At 66.2% G+C, this 14,646-nt stretch overlaps 2 protein-coding genes across 4 annotated transcripts; both read left to right on the top strand.

Moving 5' to 3' along the window:
• The first annotated feature begins 851 nt into the window (after positions 1-851).
• Positions 852-6,201, top strand: LOC132219833 (secreted Ly-6/uPAR domain-containing protein 2-like). 3 transcript variants are annotated; one of them, XM_059672497.1, is made up of 4 exons: positions 852-1,009; positions 1,837-1,958; positions 4,204-4,302; positions 5,584-6,201. In XM_059672497.1, the coding sequence occupies exons 2-4, from the start codon at positions 1,907-1,909 to the stop codon at positions 5,793-5,795; spliced, it is 363 nt and encodes a 120-aa protein (XP_059528480.1). In that variant the 5' UTR covers positions 852-1,009; positions 1,837-1,906; the 3' UTR covers positions 5,796-6,201. The 3 variants fall into 3 exon arrangements, with proteins under 3 accessions (XP_059528480.1, XP_059528479.1, XP_059528481.1); XM_059672496.1 differs by lacking the exon at positions 852-1,009 and having other exon boundaries at positions 1,509-1,958; XM_059672498.1 differs by lacking the exons at positions 852-1,009; positions 1,837-1,958 and adding an exon at positions 3,747-3,853.
• A 6,662-nt stretch (positions 6,202-12,863) lies between these two features.
• On the top strand, positions 12,864-14,646 carry LY6D (lymphocyte antigen 6 family member D). The gene is made up of 3 exons (XM_059672479.1): positions 12,864-12,976; positions 13,851-13,949; positions 14,160-14,646. Exons 1-3 carry the CDS (start codon positions 12,925-12,927, stop codon positions 14,390-14,392), a joined length of 384 nt encoding a protein of 127 aa, XP_059528462.1. The 5' UTR covers positions 12,864-12,924; the 3' UTR covers positions 14,393-14,646.

Genomic DNA, 14,646 nt, shown 5'->3' with positions numbered 1-14,646 from the left:
AACATGCGCGTCCTGCATCCCGGCTCCTTGCTGCCCAGACAGCCACCCCCGGGGACCCCGAGAAAATTACCCCCGCTCTCCTCCCCCACCCAGCGTCTCCTCTTAGAGGCTCCAGGAGGGAAGTGGGCAGGCAGCTCCCGTGCGGGGCGCACTCAGAGGCCGCACCCTGAGACAGCACAGCGGGAGAGTGTGGGGAGCCCATCACCTGGCTGGGCTGGTCCTACTCCTGTCCATGGGCTCCCCCTCTGCCCTCAAGAGTCTCCCCCTCCTCACCCCAACTTCAACATGTAGAGACACGGCCTGCGCACAGGCCCCGGGAGCAGCACCTGACCGGCCTCTGTGAATGTGGGTCTCCCACACCCCCACACACAGCCTGTCATCCCTGCGCCCCAGCACTGAGGGCCTGAGCTGGGCACTGCAGAGGGATCACCAAGGCCTGGCCTGGGGCAGGGCCCCCCCCCCCCCCCCCCGAGCCCGGCTGTCCCCGCTCCCGCGGCCTCTCTGCAGCACCGTCACTCCCAGAGGCCTGGGCTGGTCCCTGGGCCGGTCGCCCGCTGGTGGCTTCGGTGAGGGGCTGGCTGCAGTCGGGCGCCTGTGTGGGTGGGGCTCCCCCTCCTGGGAACTCGGGCAGGGAGTGCCCAGCGGGAAGGTTGCGGGATGTTCCTGGCCCTGGGCTCCACCCAGCCCCTCCCCAGCACTCCACACGGTCTCATGGCTGCGGCCTGGATCTGTCACACCCTTCCCAGCCATGTGCCCCCACCCCTTTAAAAAGGGAACGTTTATTGATTTCAGAGAGGAAAGGAGGAGAGAGAGAATCATGGATCGCTGTCTCCTGCACGCGCCACACTGGGGGTTGAGCTCACAACCCGGGCCTGTGCCCCGACCGCAAATCGAACCATGACCTTCTCGTGCATAGGCTGATGCTCAACCTCTGAGCCACGCCGGCGGGGAGCCATGTGCCCCCTGAAGCAGAGCCAGGACTGTTCCCAGATCTGGGCAGAGGGCTGAGGTGGAGTCTGGGGAGACACCAGGCCTGAGTCCAGGACTGCTCCAGGCAGGGCCCCAGGCTTGGGGGGCAGGTGGAGAGGGAGGGTGGGGTTGGAGGAGGTGAATGGACTGGATGATGGAGTGGATGTCACATGGTCCTCAGAGCCTGGCCTGGAGGCGGAGAGCAGTGACTGAGTGCCGCTGGGGTGCTGGGCCCCTCAGAGCAGCGGCAGCGGCACCCCGAGGAGGTTGCTGGAATGCGGGGTCTCAGGCCAGCACTGACCAGGGCCCCAGGCAGCCACAGTGAAGATCCAGACACGGGTCCAAAGCCAGCTTTCAGCTCCGCGTGCCTCAGTTTCCCCTTTAAAGTTTCCCCATGTCCTGCAGACCAGACCCAGGGCAGGGCCGTATCCCCCAGGCCCCCAGAGTGGGCTGTACCCCATAGACCACCCTCCCTGTGCCTGCTTTTTTAAAAAAAAAAAAATTTTTTTATTGATGTCAGAGAGGAAAGGTGAGGGAGAGAGAGAAACATCCATGATGAGAGAGAATCATGGATCGGCTGCCTCCTGCACGCCCCTCACTGGGGAGCGAGCCCACACCCCAGGCTTGTGCCTTGACCTCCTGGTTCTAAGGTCGACGCCCAACCACTGAGCCCCGCCAGCCGGGCTGCGCCTGCCTCTTGCTCCCGACCCAGCCGGGGGCTGCTGGCCATGGCGGGAGCGAGGAACCTGAGGCTCAGCGAGGGGCACCGTGACCTTCGAGAGCACCCCAGGCGCTGGGGGTGGGGCAAGCCAGGCGCCCGAGTCAGGTGGCCCCGCTCCCCAAGCTCATCTCCAACTAAATTACTAGGTCCATCCCGCCGGCCGCTGTATAAAGCTGCCGCCCGCCTGCGCCCAGTCCCTGCGGCGGACACCCCACGATGAGGCCAGTCCTGGTGCTTCTGCTTCTGGCTGCGCTGTGCGCGGACTCGGGTAAGGGCCGCCCGCCTGGCGCCGGGGACGACGTGGGTAAGGGCGACAGGACGGCCGGGGCCAGGGCCTGGCAGGCCTGGCTGCACCGAGGGCCTGTGACTGGGGGGCTGCCGGGACCGAGGCTGAGGCCTCGCGCTGCCCTGGCCAGCCCGACGTGCAGACCTCTGTGTCCCTTTGGGCCCTGTTTCTGGTCAGCCTAGTCCTTGTCGGGGTGAGGCACCCAGTGACAGGTCGAGGCTGCGGAACGCCGGGCGGCGCTGGGGCCTGAGGTTCAGGGGTGTCTCAGGGTCCTGTTTTCCGAGGGCAAAAGGAATTCCTCGGAGGCGGGACTCTCGGGGCTGAAACCAGGAAAATGCAGGGGTGGCTCCCCTCTCAGCCCCGCTGTGCCCCGCCTGATGGCCCGGCTGTGTGGCCGTGAGCATCTGCGGCGGCAGCAAGGCCACCGGAAACGCGGCCTGGGGAGGGAGTGGGTCAGCCCGTGATTATCAGCTGGATAATTACCCCCGCAGCCTCCCTGGGCGTGGGGCCTGAATGAGCCCCCTGTCTGCCTGCCCCGGGGCTGGGGGCGGGGGGTGCTGTGGGTGGCAGCTTGGGGAGCTGGAAAGGCAGATGGAGGGCTGGTGCCCAAGGGCACAGGCTGGGACAGCACCTGCGTGAAGGGCCGCGGCTCGGGGACCTGGAGAGATGAGCCACTGACCTCGGCACAGCCCGACATGGGCCACGGGCCTCCCGGGGACACCGAGGCGCGGCCGGGTTCCTGTTCGGAGGAGCAAGGCTGCTCCCTGCCCGCAGCACCTAGGACACCGCTGCGGACAGGGCCCTGCACAGAGACGCCTGTTTCTTCTAATGCATCTATCTTTCACATTTTCATTTTTTTATTGATTTCAGAGAGGAAAGGAGAGGGAGAGAAACATCAATGATAAGAAAGAATCATTGATCAGCTGCCTCCTGCATGCCCCCCAATGGGGATCGAGCCGGCAACCCGGGCATATTCCCTTGAATCGAACCCAGGACCCTTCGGTCCGCAGGCCAACGCTCTATCCACTGAGCCACACCAGCTAGGGTGAGGCCTATTTTTCTTCTTGGAGGTTCCAGAACCCTGGCCTGGGAAGCAGAGCCTCTGAGTTGGAGGTGAGGGGGGGCTGAGCTCACCCTCCTGCTGGCCCGGGGTTCTGCCACCTGCACGCCCACACTCCACACCAGGAAAGGGGCTCCCACATCAGTGGGTCCAGCTGGGGAAGGTGCTGTTACCCATGTCATAGGTGCCAGCCCCCGGGTCAGAGCGGGCCCGTCCCGTCCTGCAGGCCACGGCACAGGGCACCCCTTGCGAGAACCCCCAGGGCACCTGGCTGCCTCCCCAGAGCCCTGGCTCAGAGGCGCTCCTCCCTGCAGCACAGGCCCACACCCGGAGGGCTCCTGGCTTTCCCGCCTGCGCCCCTGCCCCATCAAAGCTCTGGGTCCTCCAGCCTGGTCCCCGCCAGGCACCTGCTCCCCGAGGGCCCTTTCCCCAGACAGCACGTAGATGCCCCCTGAGTCCGTCCAGGGCCGGCTCCAGGGCCGCCCACCCCGGAAGCCTTTCCACACGGCCCCGTCCCTCTCAGCCAGCTGTCCCCTGGGCGGCCGGTGGGGTCCCCAGCCCCGGAGCCTGTGCTCATCTCCCTGTCCCTGGGACCAGCAGGCGGGGGAGGAGGCAGGACAAGGGCCTGTGCCACAGGCTCCCAGTGATGGGCCAGGGGCTGGGTCACCGCAGGCCCAGCAGGGGAAGGGCAAGGCCGTTCCTTCCGATTCACTAGAGGGCCCGTGTGCACAGCCGACCTCCGGGCCAGCAGCAGGCCCCGGCCTCAGCCCGTGAAGGGCGCTGCAGGTCCTCCCGCGAGACCGGGCGTCTCTTATGGGTGAGGACACCGAGGCTCAGGGAGGGGCAGGCACAGGGAGAGGGGACTCGATGGCCTCGGGAGCCGACCCTCCTTGCATCGCACGTGCTGCCCAGGGCCTCCGGTCCCATCCTGTCGCGGGCTGCTTGCAGACGCCGCGCCCCCCACCCCTGCACCCTCACTCCTGCTGACAGATAGGGACTCACACAAGCAGGGCCACCACCACCAAGGCCCCAGCCCTCGGCCCATCCCGGGACCAGGAGCACCTCTGCAGGGAGGGAGGGGGGAGGCTGAGAGAGGCCAGCGGGCACAGGCAGCCCAGGCCAGGCCCGGCCCCAGCCACTCACGGGCCTGTGCTTCCCTCCTCTCAGCCCGGGCCCTGCACTGCCACGTGTGCTGCGGCCACGCCAACTGTGAGTCCCTGGTGGAGTGTGCCCAGACGGACAAGTACTGTGTGATCACGCGGGCCAGTGAGTACCACGCCCACCCCGCGCCCGCCCGCCGGGCCAGACCCAAGGGCAGCGCACCCTCCAGCAGGAACCCCGAGCTGGCCCACCCCGGGCTGCAGCGGGCAGGGGCCCACCCGTCCCCACTCCCGTGTGGATGTGAGGGTCACAGCTCTACCAGCAGCCCAGCCCCACAGTGGGCTTTAGAGTTTAATATTTGTATGTTTTTTATTTTTTAAATATTTTTCATTGATTTCAGAGAGGAAGGGAGAGAGAGAAACATCTATGATGAGAGAGAATCATGGATCGGCTGCCTCCTGCTCGCCCCCCTACTGGGATGGAGCCCACAACCCGGGCCTGTGCCCTGACCAGGGATCGAACCGTGACCTCCTGGTTCATAGGTCAACGTTCAACCCCTGAGCCGCACGGGCCAGGCTGGGCTGGGCTTTACGGTTTAAATGAGAGTGAGTCCATGGTCAGTAGGCCTGAGGGGACAGGTGTGGGCGGGCAGCGGAGCCGGGCTGGAGGGCCTCTGGGGAGACGTTCCTTCCTGAGGGCGAGGGGCGGCTGCCTGGCCCGGCCCCTCAGGTGGGCCATGGGCTCTGTGCGCGGGCACTGCCCGCGGCTGAAACGCACAGGCAGCCACACGGCCTCGTTAACCCAAGCCCCGCGGAGCTGGCTCTGCTGTGACCCGCACGTCGGGAGGGGACATCGAGGCACAGGGAGGCCAGGCCCCTCCCTAAGGAGCCCAGCTGGGCCGGGCCAGGGCAGGGGAGCAGCGCCTGCCGGTCCTCCCAGGCCCCTCCCAGCTGCGGTGCGCCGCCCTCCGCAGGGCTGGGCGGATGATGGCAGTGGCTGAGGCCCGCTCCCTCCCCAGGGCTCTGCTTCCCAGGGCAGCGCTGCCCCCCTCCCCCCCCCCCCCCCCGCCTCTGTTCCCCTGTGGGCCCCAGAGCTGCTGCAGGCTGCGCTCTCCCATAGCCCTGCGCCCCGTTTCCTAAGGCTCCCAGCCCCAGAAAGGGGCGGGGTGAGCACAGGGCCTGACCATCCTCTGGGCCGGAATCCCAGGCTCCAGACTCGGTCAGAGGGAAAGGGGCAGAGACGGGGCGTGTGAGTCCCCAGACCACTCCCTGGCCCCAGATGCCAGAGAGGAGCCTGGTCTGAGGGGAGACAGGCCTCCGGGGCCCAGAGGCACCAGGAAGGACCCCCTCCACTCACACACATGGGGCAGGCTCCCTCGGACCCTCACACCAGTCAGGCCCCAGGGCTTGGGCGGGTGCCACCCACGGCCTCCCCCTGTCTCCACAGCCAACCCCGGCGGCATCCTGGTGATGAAGTCTTGCGCCCCGACCTGTCCCAACAGCACCGTGTCCTCGGACGGCCGCGCCCTCTCTGTCTTCTGCTGCCAGGGCAGCCAGTGCAACCGCAACGGGGCTGGGGGCCTGGCGGGCGGCCGGGGCGCCCTGTGGGCCAGCGCCTCGGGCAGCCTGCTGTGGGCGCTGCTCTGGGCCGCCTGGTGAGCCAGCCGGCGGGCCGGCCGGGCCCTCCTGCCCCCTCGGCCTGGCTCGGGCTGCACGTGGCCTGTGTCCAGTTGGCCACCCCCTCAGCCTGCCCCCAAGGAGCCCCTGCGCCATGACCACCAGCCCTCCACCCCCCTGCGCCAGAGCCGCGTGCAGGGGGAGGCGGATCCGCGGTTCCCTGTGGGTCTCTCCCGGGGCCATTCACCCTCCATTCGCCGGCCCATCTGCGCAGGCCTCCCTCCCTCACAGCCCCTCACACAGCCACTGGGACCTCCTTGGAGCCGGGCTGGACGCCCCCTGCGCCCCGGCTGCCTGCGGTGGGTCTGGGCCCGGTCTCCGAGGGGGTGGGCGTCACCGCTGCCCGCCGCCCCCAGGGCCCGAGAGGAGAATAAAGGTGCAGCCCTGCTGTCCTTCTCTGAGGTGTTGTCTATGGGTGTGTTGCTTTTCTTCTTTTATAAAAAAATATGTGTTTATTGATTTCAGAGAGGAAGGGAGAGGAGGAGAGAGAAACATCAATGAGGAGAGAGAATCATGGATCGGCTGCCTCCTGCACGCCCCACCCTGGGGATCGAGCCCGAAACCCGGGCCTGTGCCCTGACCGGGAATCGAACCCTGGACCCTTTGGCCCGTAGGCTGACGCTCTATCCACTGAGCCACACCGGCTGGGGCTTTCTGAGGCCCAGGGGGCCTGAGGGCACCCTGCCTTGAAACAAGGCACCCGGATTCCCTCGGCGGGGGGAGGGGGACCCCAGCCTCCAGCCCCATCTTCCTCTGCGGCCAGACTTGTGGGCTCCGGAGACCCAGGAGGAGGCTGGCACGGGGTCTGCGTGGGGCCACCCGCCCAGGAGAGAAGTTGGGGCTCAGGTTGGGCTCCCCACCGGGCCGCGTGGTGGAAATTTCCCTCCTGCCTGCTTGGCTGGGGGCGGGTGGGGGTGGGTCAGGCCTCATTCCTATGAGTCTCAACGGAAAACCCCCTGGGCCGCCACGTGACAGCCCCTGACTCCTCCCTAGAGCTTCTGTGCTCAGAAGGCGGGCACGGGGACGGTTTCCATGACGATAGCGGTTTCCCTGCTGCACCCAGGTCACCGAGGCCGGGAGCTGTCTGGTTCGCTCCTGGGTGGGCAGAGGGGTCTGCGATAAAGCCGGGTCCTCGCCACTGTCCCCCCACGGCTTCCCCATGGGCTGCTCACTTGGGGCGCCCTGAGCACCAGGATCACACGGGCACTGGGACACCACAGTGACAGGACAGATGGGGCCACAGCCGGCAAACCGACCAAAAAGTGGGGGCTGTGGCGGGGGTGGAGGGTCCCCGGCCTCTCAGAAGGGGAGGTGGTGGGTGCCATGGACTCGGGAAGGCAGCCGGGCAGGAGGTGCCAATGCCCAGAGGTCAGCAGGGCTGGGGGCCCGCGAGGAGACCCCCAAAGCAGGAGCCCAGAGGGGACAGCGGGTACACCTGCCAAACTGGGCTCCCAGGCAGCAGGACAGGGAGTTGCCTTCGCCCCAAAGTGCCCCCCCACCCCCCGCTGGCTGCTGGGTAGGGAGATTTGGGTGGCGTGGGCCACACATGGGCTCAGGTTGGGACTTGTTACTCCTGAAATGCCTGAGGGAGGCCTGGGCAGATGGGGTGCAGAGAGCTTGGGCTGAGCAGCAGCATGTATGGGGCCCGGGGGTGACAGCACCCCGCCCCCCGCCTTCACACCCACCCAGCTCCGTGTGACCTGGGGCCCACTGTCGGGCCTGCTCTTCCGTCCCGGGCACAGCGCCAGGCGCCCCTGGGCCTCCAGGTGCCCGTCCCTCCACCCAGCAGGCCCTGCTCCCGGGAGCCACCCAGGCTCCCACTTGCGTAACTTTCCCAGGCTGATGGCACAAACATGCACTCCCCTAAGCTCTGGGATTGTGGGGAGAGCTCCCTGGCAGCCCGCTGGGACCCACCTCCCTCCCCCGGGGCCTGTCCCACACCCAGAGCAGCTGCAAAAACACGCAACCCCCTCGGACCAGGAACAGGTGCCAAAGCCGGGCCCCCGGGGCCACCGAGCGGAGCGCGGCTGCTGGGCGGCTGCCTGGGCTCCGGTCTCCGCCACGTGAGGACCCTCATCTGGGCCTCTGGCCCCCGGCTGATGCTGAGACAGCCCCGCCGGCTCCCTCCCCTGCACCTGCACGGCAGCAGGAACCTGGTCTGTACAAGGCAGGGTGCGGGGGAGGCGGTGCCCGTCTGAGGTCTGGGCTCACATGCCTGGGAAGACAGTATCCCAATCCCGGAATTTCATCAGCTGTTTCTAAACATCTTGTTAAAGTTCCAGATTGTCCAGCAGTGTTTGGGCGCGGCTCAGCGGTTGAGCGTCGACCTATGAACCAGGAGGTCACGGTTTGATTCCCAGTCAGGGCACAGGCCCAGGTGGCAGGCTCGATCCCCAGTGGGGGGCGTGCAGGAGGCAGCCGATCCATGATTCTCTCTCATCATTGATGTTTTTCTCTCTTCCTCTCCCTTCCTCTCTGACATCAATAAAAACAAGAGTGATCTATATAATAAAGAGCCAGGGTCGTAATGACCGATTAAGACTGAAGGCTCCACCAGACCAGAAGTCAGTCCTGGGTTGCTGTGGCGACCCAGCACTGACTGGGGCTGCTGCGGGCACCTGACCCAGCACTGACCGCCTAGGGGGCTGCGGGTCAGGCCCGGAGAGAGGCCTGCAGGGAGAGGCAGGGTCTCATCCGTAGCCTCTGGGGCAGCCGTTGATCAGAACTTGCTGCTCTTTCTCTCCCGGCCTGGCCAACAGTCGCCTCCATTTCTCTCCAGGCCTCCACTCTGGCTGCTGATCAGCCCCGCCTTTCTGATCAGGCCCCATTGATAGGCCCAGAGATGCTGACTGGCATAGGAACTGACCAATCAGAACCAAATCTGGGTGAATGTAAGGAGCCAATGGCTGCCTAGGAAGCGGAGCTTTTGACGCTGATTGGCATAGAAAAACTGACCAATCAGAACCAAATTGGCCGGCAGAGGAGGGCAGTTGGGGGGATCAGGCAGGCAGAGAGGTTAGGGGCGATCAGGCAGGCAGGCAGGTGAGTGGTTAGGAGCCAGCGGTCCCAGATGTGAGAGGGGTGTCCGACCGCTGGTTTAGGTTCAATCCCACAGGGCCTAAACTCACAGGGTCAGACAACCCCCGGGGGTCCCGGATTGGAGTGGGTGCAGGCTGGGCTGAGGGAACCGCCCCCCTCCGTGCATGAATTTTGTGCACCGGGCCTCTAGTATTTAAATATTTAGGAAAAAGAGTGATAGCACCCAACAAGGAGAGGGGCACTTCCTGTTCCCAGGGGACAGGGGACAAAGTGATCAGGAGGCTGCTTGTCAGGGAAAGGGCCTTACACTCCCAGTGCAAGAGGCACTGGTGCCAGAGATGGACAGACGACGGCAGAGCACATATCTACGGAAGAGACTTATTTCCCGCTTGAGGCTTGGGATCTGTGGTGTCCTCTGAGGTCCCCCCCTTATCATATCATCTTCAGTGAGAAGAGCGGGTCTGCCTGTCGGGTTGGCCAATCCCAGAGCTTCCCACCCCCCACCCCCCTGTGGACCCCAGGCTCTCAGAGCCCCACTGGGTTCACTCCATGGTTATTGAGACACTAGGCTCTCTCACCAGGGGCAGGCATGTCAGTAAGAAAGGGAAGAGGGAGGAGAAGGCAGAAACACCATTGTAATGAACTCCTGGAGGACTCTTATGAGGTGTGAGTGGATGAGGAGGTGGGTGGATAGGTGACTGGATAGACAGATGGATAAATGTATGTATGTATGTATGTATGTATGTATGTATGTATGTATAAATGGATGGATTAAGGGATGGATGATGGATGGGTGGGTGGATGGATGGGTGGATGGGTGGATGGGTGGATGGATGGATGGATGGGTGGATGGATGGATGGGTGGATGGTGGGTGGGTGGGTAGATGGTGGATGGGTGGATGGGTGGGTGGGTGGATGGGTGGGTGGGTAGATGGGTGGATGGGTGGATGGATGGGTGGATGGGTGGATGGGTGGATGGATGGGTGGATGGGTGGGTGGATGGATGGATGGGTGGATGGATGGGTGGATGAGTGGGTGGGTAGATGGGTGGATGAGTGGGTAGGTAGATGGGTGGATGGGTGGATGGATGGATGATGGATGGATGGGTGGATGGATGGATGGGTGGATGGGTGGGTGGGTGGATGGGTGGATGGATGAGTGGATGGATGGATGGGTGGGTGGATGGATGGGTGGGTGGGTGGATGGGTGGATGGGTGGATGGGTGGATGGATGGATGGGTGGATGGGTGGATGGGTGGGTGGGTGGATGGGTGGATGGGTGGATGGGTGGATGGGTGGATGGGTAGTTGGAGCAAATGAGGGGGAGGAGGGAGGGAGGAAAGGGATAAGGCCCATGTTCACTGCCCAGGAACCTACAGCCACAGCAACATGCAGCTCCAGGGCTCACGGCCATCAGCTCCAGGCGACACAGGAGGTGCCGTGAGCAGCCGAGGGAGAGGCAGGGGCAGAGCATGAGACAAAGGCTCCGTTCTTCCTGGGACAGCAGGGAGCCTGTGCTGACTCAGGGGGAGTCAGCCCCTCGGGAACCCTAGTTCTGGGGCCGTGGGCTCTGCGATTCTGGGGCTGCAGGTTCCATGGCCCACACTGCCAAGGCCTGAGGCTCTGTGCCCAGCCCTCCTGCAGGTCCCCCACTTCAGAGGGCACAGCTCACACCTGGGGGTTTCCTCCTCATGCCCCAGCCCGAGCCCCAGCGCCTCTCAGGGCCACAGCCAGCAAAGCTGAGCACCAGGCCATGCGGGCTCTGTGGAGGGCCCCAGGCTGGTCCTGGGGCTGGTGTGGCAGGGGCCCCGGCGGCTGGTCTCAGGGCATCACCTGCCCGGCCTGGGAACTGCTTGTTTCTCTTGGCCTGAGGAACCCAGGGCTCCGCTGGGCATTCCCAGGGAACAGGCTGCGCCCCGAGGCAGGGAAGGGCTGCGTGTGACCGCTCGGTGGGGGCAGGGCGGCCCTGAGTCCCAGCCCCTGACCCGGCCCAGGACACCAGCAGCCCCAGGATGCCAGCAGCCCCAGCATCCTGGAGGTTGGCTCTGGACAAGGGCTAAGGTCCCAGGGGAGAGCTAGGCCCTAGGAGCAGGTGACAGGGGCCTTGTCTAGGCCTGAGGCCCTGTGTGCAAAAGGTGCCTCTGGCTCCCACTCCCTGGCTGGGTGCTCCAGGCCAGGCCCGCCTCTGTGTGTACCCGGGGCCTGTGTGGGACTGGGAGGGCCGGAGCAGGACCCAGGGGGACACTGCAGTGACTCTCGGGTGTGGCCGGGCCCTGCCGAGAAGGGGGCGGGGGACACAGGAAGGGGAGCCGCCCAGGCCTGTGCCGCTCCTCTGCCCGATGCCAACATTCTGCGGGCACCGCCCGGCCTGGGAACAGGGCTGCCTCCAGGGCTGGGTGCGAGGGCGCGGGTTCTGGAAAGCGGTGACTTTCTCTGGCAGGCGAGGGGTGGGGCAAGGGTGAGGGGAAGGCGTGTGCCTGATGCTGCCCCAGTCCTGGGGGCCTGGCACCAGCCGGGCCTCTGTGGTCCTCATTCCTGACCAGTAAAGCGTGCTGGAAGGGGCCAGTGTAAGGGGTCATGACAGCTCCTCTGTCCCCTGCCTTCGAGAGCAGAGCCAGGTCACCGCCTGCAGGAAGCCCTCCCTGACTGCACGGTCTCAATGACTCCAGATGTCTGAGAGCTCGTGCCATCGGAATCACCCACTTCCTCCCACAAGTCAACTGTGTCTGGGGCTGTTGTTGACCCGACTGTGACGAAGGCCCCAGGACGGCAGCCCCGGCCCCATGCCCGTGGGCAGCTCTGTCAGGGACAAAGGCTCCTCTCACGAGCCAGACCCAGCTGCTGCCTCTGCTCAGGTGCCTCAGGCCCAGACCTCTCTCCTCCCGATGTCCTGGACCTGGGGTTCCGCCAGGTCCCCCAACCAGTTATTCCAGCAGCTTCCATGAGTCACACCCCCCTCCCCGCCAGTCAGCACCCCGTCACCGAGCCCTGTGCCCGCCCTGCTTCCCAGGCCCCGGGCATGCTCCCCCGCCCCCCGCCCGCCCGCCCGCATGGCGGTGCCTGATGAGTGCGGGGAGGCCTCAGAACTCAGGGTGACTCTCTGGGGGAGGACATGGGGACAACCCCGTGACCAGCCTGTCCAGAGAGACCCCAGCTGCCCGGACCAAGCCCTCGGGAGCCAGGCCCGGCGGCACTGCACCAGCCCTGCACCTCGGGCAGGTCCACCCGGTGACCGCACAGAGGGCTCCGGTCGGCCGCCCCCTCGCCTCGGCACCGTGCTGCGGCCCTGACTTTACCGCGTGGCACAGGGGCTGGCTCTGCCGCCGGGAGGAAGGGCGGGGGTCTGGAGCCCGGCTCTGAGCAGCCTGCGCCCACGGGCCCCCAGGAGCCTCAGGCTGCCCTCTCCGACCCCCTGCTGGCGCGTCCATCAGGCTGATGGGCTGCGTTGGGGCAAGGTGGGGGGGGGCTGAGCTGCCGGGCCGCCCCCCTCGCATCAGCGGGGCCCACGCACACCCCCCGCAGCTCTGCCTGGCGCCGAGGGCCGCAGGGCACCTGCAGGCCCCTAGTCACCTGGCCGGGCTCCCCTCTGGGCACATCCCGCAGCCACGCCCCGATGCCAGCCCTGCCCCCCACCCCGTCTGCCATCTCAGCAGGACCCTAGGGTTCCCTCGGGTCCTTCCCAGGCTCTGCCTGTGCTGCCCAGTGGCCCTGAGCCCAGACCCCAGAAGGCAGGGCCAGCGCCCCTCCTGCCTCTGGGCATGGGCACAGCTCTGGGCACCGCAGGCACCTGCACAGGCCCCGGCCGTGACCCTGAGGGCGGAGAACCAGGGGGGCGGTGGACGGTGAGGACAAGGTGCTCCAGGGCTGGACGGAGGGCTGGACAGGGCGCTGCAGGGCCAGTGAGGCGGGCGCAGACCCCGGCTGGGGGAGGGGCAGGCGCGCGGCCGTGGTGTGGCTGCGGGAGGGGTAAGTCCCGCGGCCTGGCTGGCTGCCCACCCTGCTCCTCCCACAGCCTCTGTCCCGGTTATAAGGCCTCCGGAGAGGAGGGGCCCCACTGCTCCCCAAGACGCGCCATGAAGACAGTCCTGCTGCTCCTCATCGTCCTGGCTGCGGCCGTGGGCCCAGGTGCGGGCAGGCGGCGGGGCTGGGGCGGGAGCCTGGAGCTGTGGAGCCTGAGGCTCACAGAATCCCGAGATGGTGGGGGTGCTGGACTCAGAATTTATTTGTTATTAATTTTAAAAATATTTTTATTGATGTCAGAGAGGGAGGGACAGGGAGAGAGATAGAAACATCCATGATGAGAGAGAATCACCGATGGGCTGCCTCCTGCACGCCCCCCACGGGGGATGGAGCCCGCAACCCGGGCCTGTGCCCTGACCGGGAATGGAACCGTGACCTCCTGGTTCATAGGTCGGCGCTCAACCCCTGAGCCGCGCCGGCCGGGCTGGACTCAGAATTTAAAACCAGCCCCATCTCCACGGCTCAGACTGACAGCGTCGGGAATCAGAGAAGGCAGATGGCCTCTTGGGACCGGCCCCCTGACGGGCAGTGACATGGCCAGCCGCCTGGAGATGCCTCCCCCATCTGGCCCTTCACGGTCCTCCCAGGACAGCCCTTCTCCCCACAGGCTCCCGTGACCCTGGCTCAGCCTTAGGTCCAGCACCTGCCCCTGGGGATAGCCCTGGGGCGGGATGAGTGAGTCCGGGCGCTGAGGCCAGGAAGCCGGTCTCCAGTGCACCCCCTACTGGCCACTTCTCAGTTCCGCCCGACCTGCCAGCCCAGAGCCGGGGCCTTACAGACTGGGGTGCCACTCCCTCCTGCTGAGGCTGGTGCAGGACAGGCCCTGCCGGACCTGGGGACCCCACGGGGCTGGCCTCGGGCCACGGTGGCAGATGGCTCTGTCCAGAGGGGCCTTTCCAGCGGTGAGCCCAGGGCTTGGAGGTCCCTGAAGGGTCTCCCCGGCCCTGGCTGAGACCCTGCAAACCCTCCCTCCCCCCAGCCCAGGCTCTCCACTGCCACGTGTGCACCAGCTCCACCAACTGTAAGAAGCCACAGAGCTGCCAGGCCAGCGCGCGCTACTGCCGGACCCTGACCAGGGGTGAGTGTCCCTGCTGCCCTGGGTGGGGGACCGTCCCGGGTGGGGGACCATGCCCGGGTGGGGGACCATGACTGGGTGGGGGACCGTACCTGATGGGGGACCATGCCCGGGTGGGGGACCGTCCTGGGGATGTCGGGGTGCCGTGGATGCATGCTGGGTGGGGCGTGGGGCTCAGAGGCGGCCGGGCCTGACCACACGTGCCCTTCCCAGTGGAGCCTCTGTCGGGGAACCTGGTGGAGAAGGACTGCGTGGAGACGTGCACGCCCACCAACACCCGGCCTGGCCAGGTCACCAGCGGCACGGTGACCTGGTGCTGCCACAACGACCTGTGCAACGACAGGCTCCAGAATGGCGCGCCCGGCCGCCCCCTGCTCGCCAGCACCGCCCTGGGCCTGGGGCTGGCCCTGAGCCTCCTGGCCCTCACCTTGGCCCCCCGCCTGTGAGCCCCGGGCCAGCCTCCCTTCCGTTCCCAGGCGCTCCCACGGCCCCCCAGCCGTGACGGGGTCCGGCCCTGGGCTGGCAGCTTCCTCGGAGGGTCCGGGCCAGGTCCTGCGGCATGAGCGCCGCCCTCCCACCAGGAGAGCCCAGGGCCCTAGCCGGGGAGGGCATTCAGGCCCCTCTGACTTCTCGTCCATTCTGCTTGGTTCCCATTAATTTTTCTACTCAAAACTCCATCGGAATAAATGCTTGAAACCCG

This window comes from Myotis daubentonii, chromosome 17 (assembly GCF_963259705.1).
Source record: "Myotis daubentonii chromosome 17, mMyoDau2.1, whole genome shotgun sequence".
Lineage (NCBI taxonomy): Eukaryota > Metazoa > Chordata > Mammalia > Chiroptera > Vespertilionidae > Myotis > Myotis daubentonii.
The sequence above is the reverse complement of the archived record's forward strand: the minus strand, read 5'-3'. Positions and strand labels throughout refer to the sequence as shown.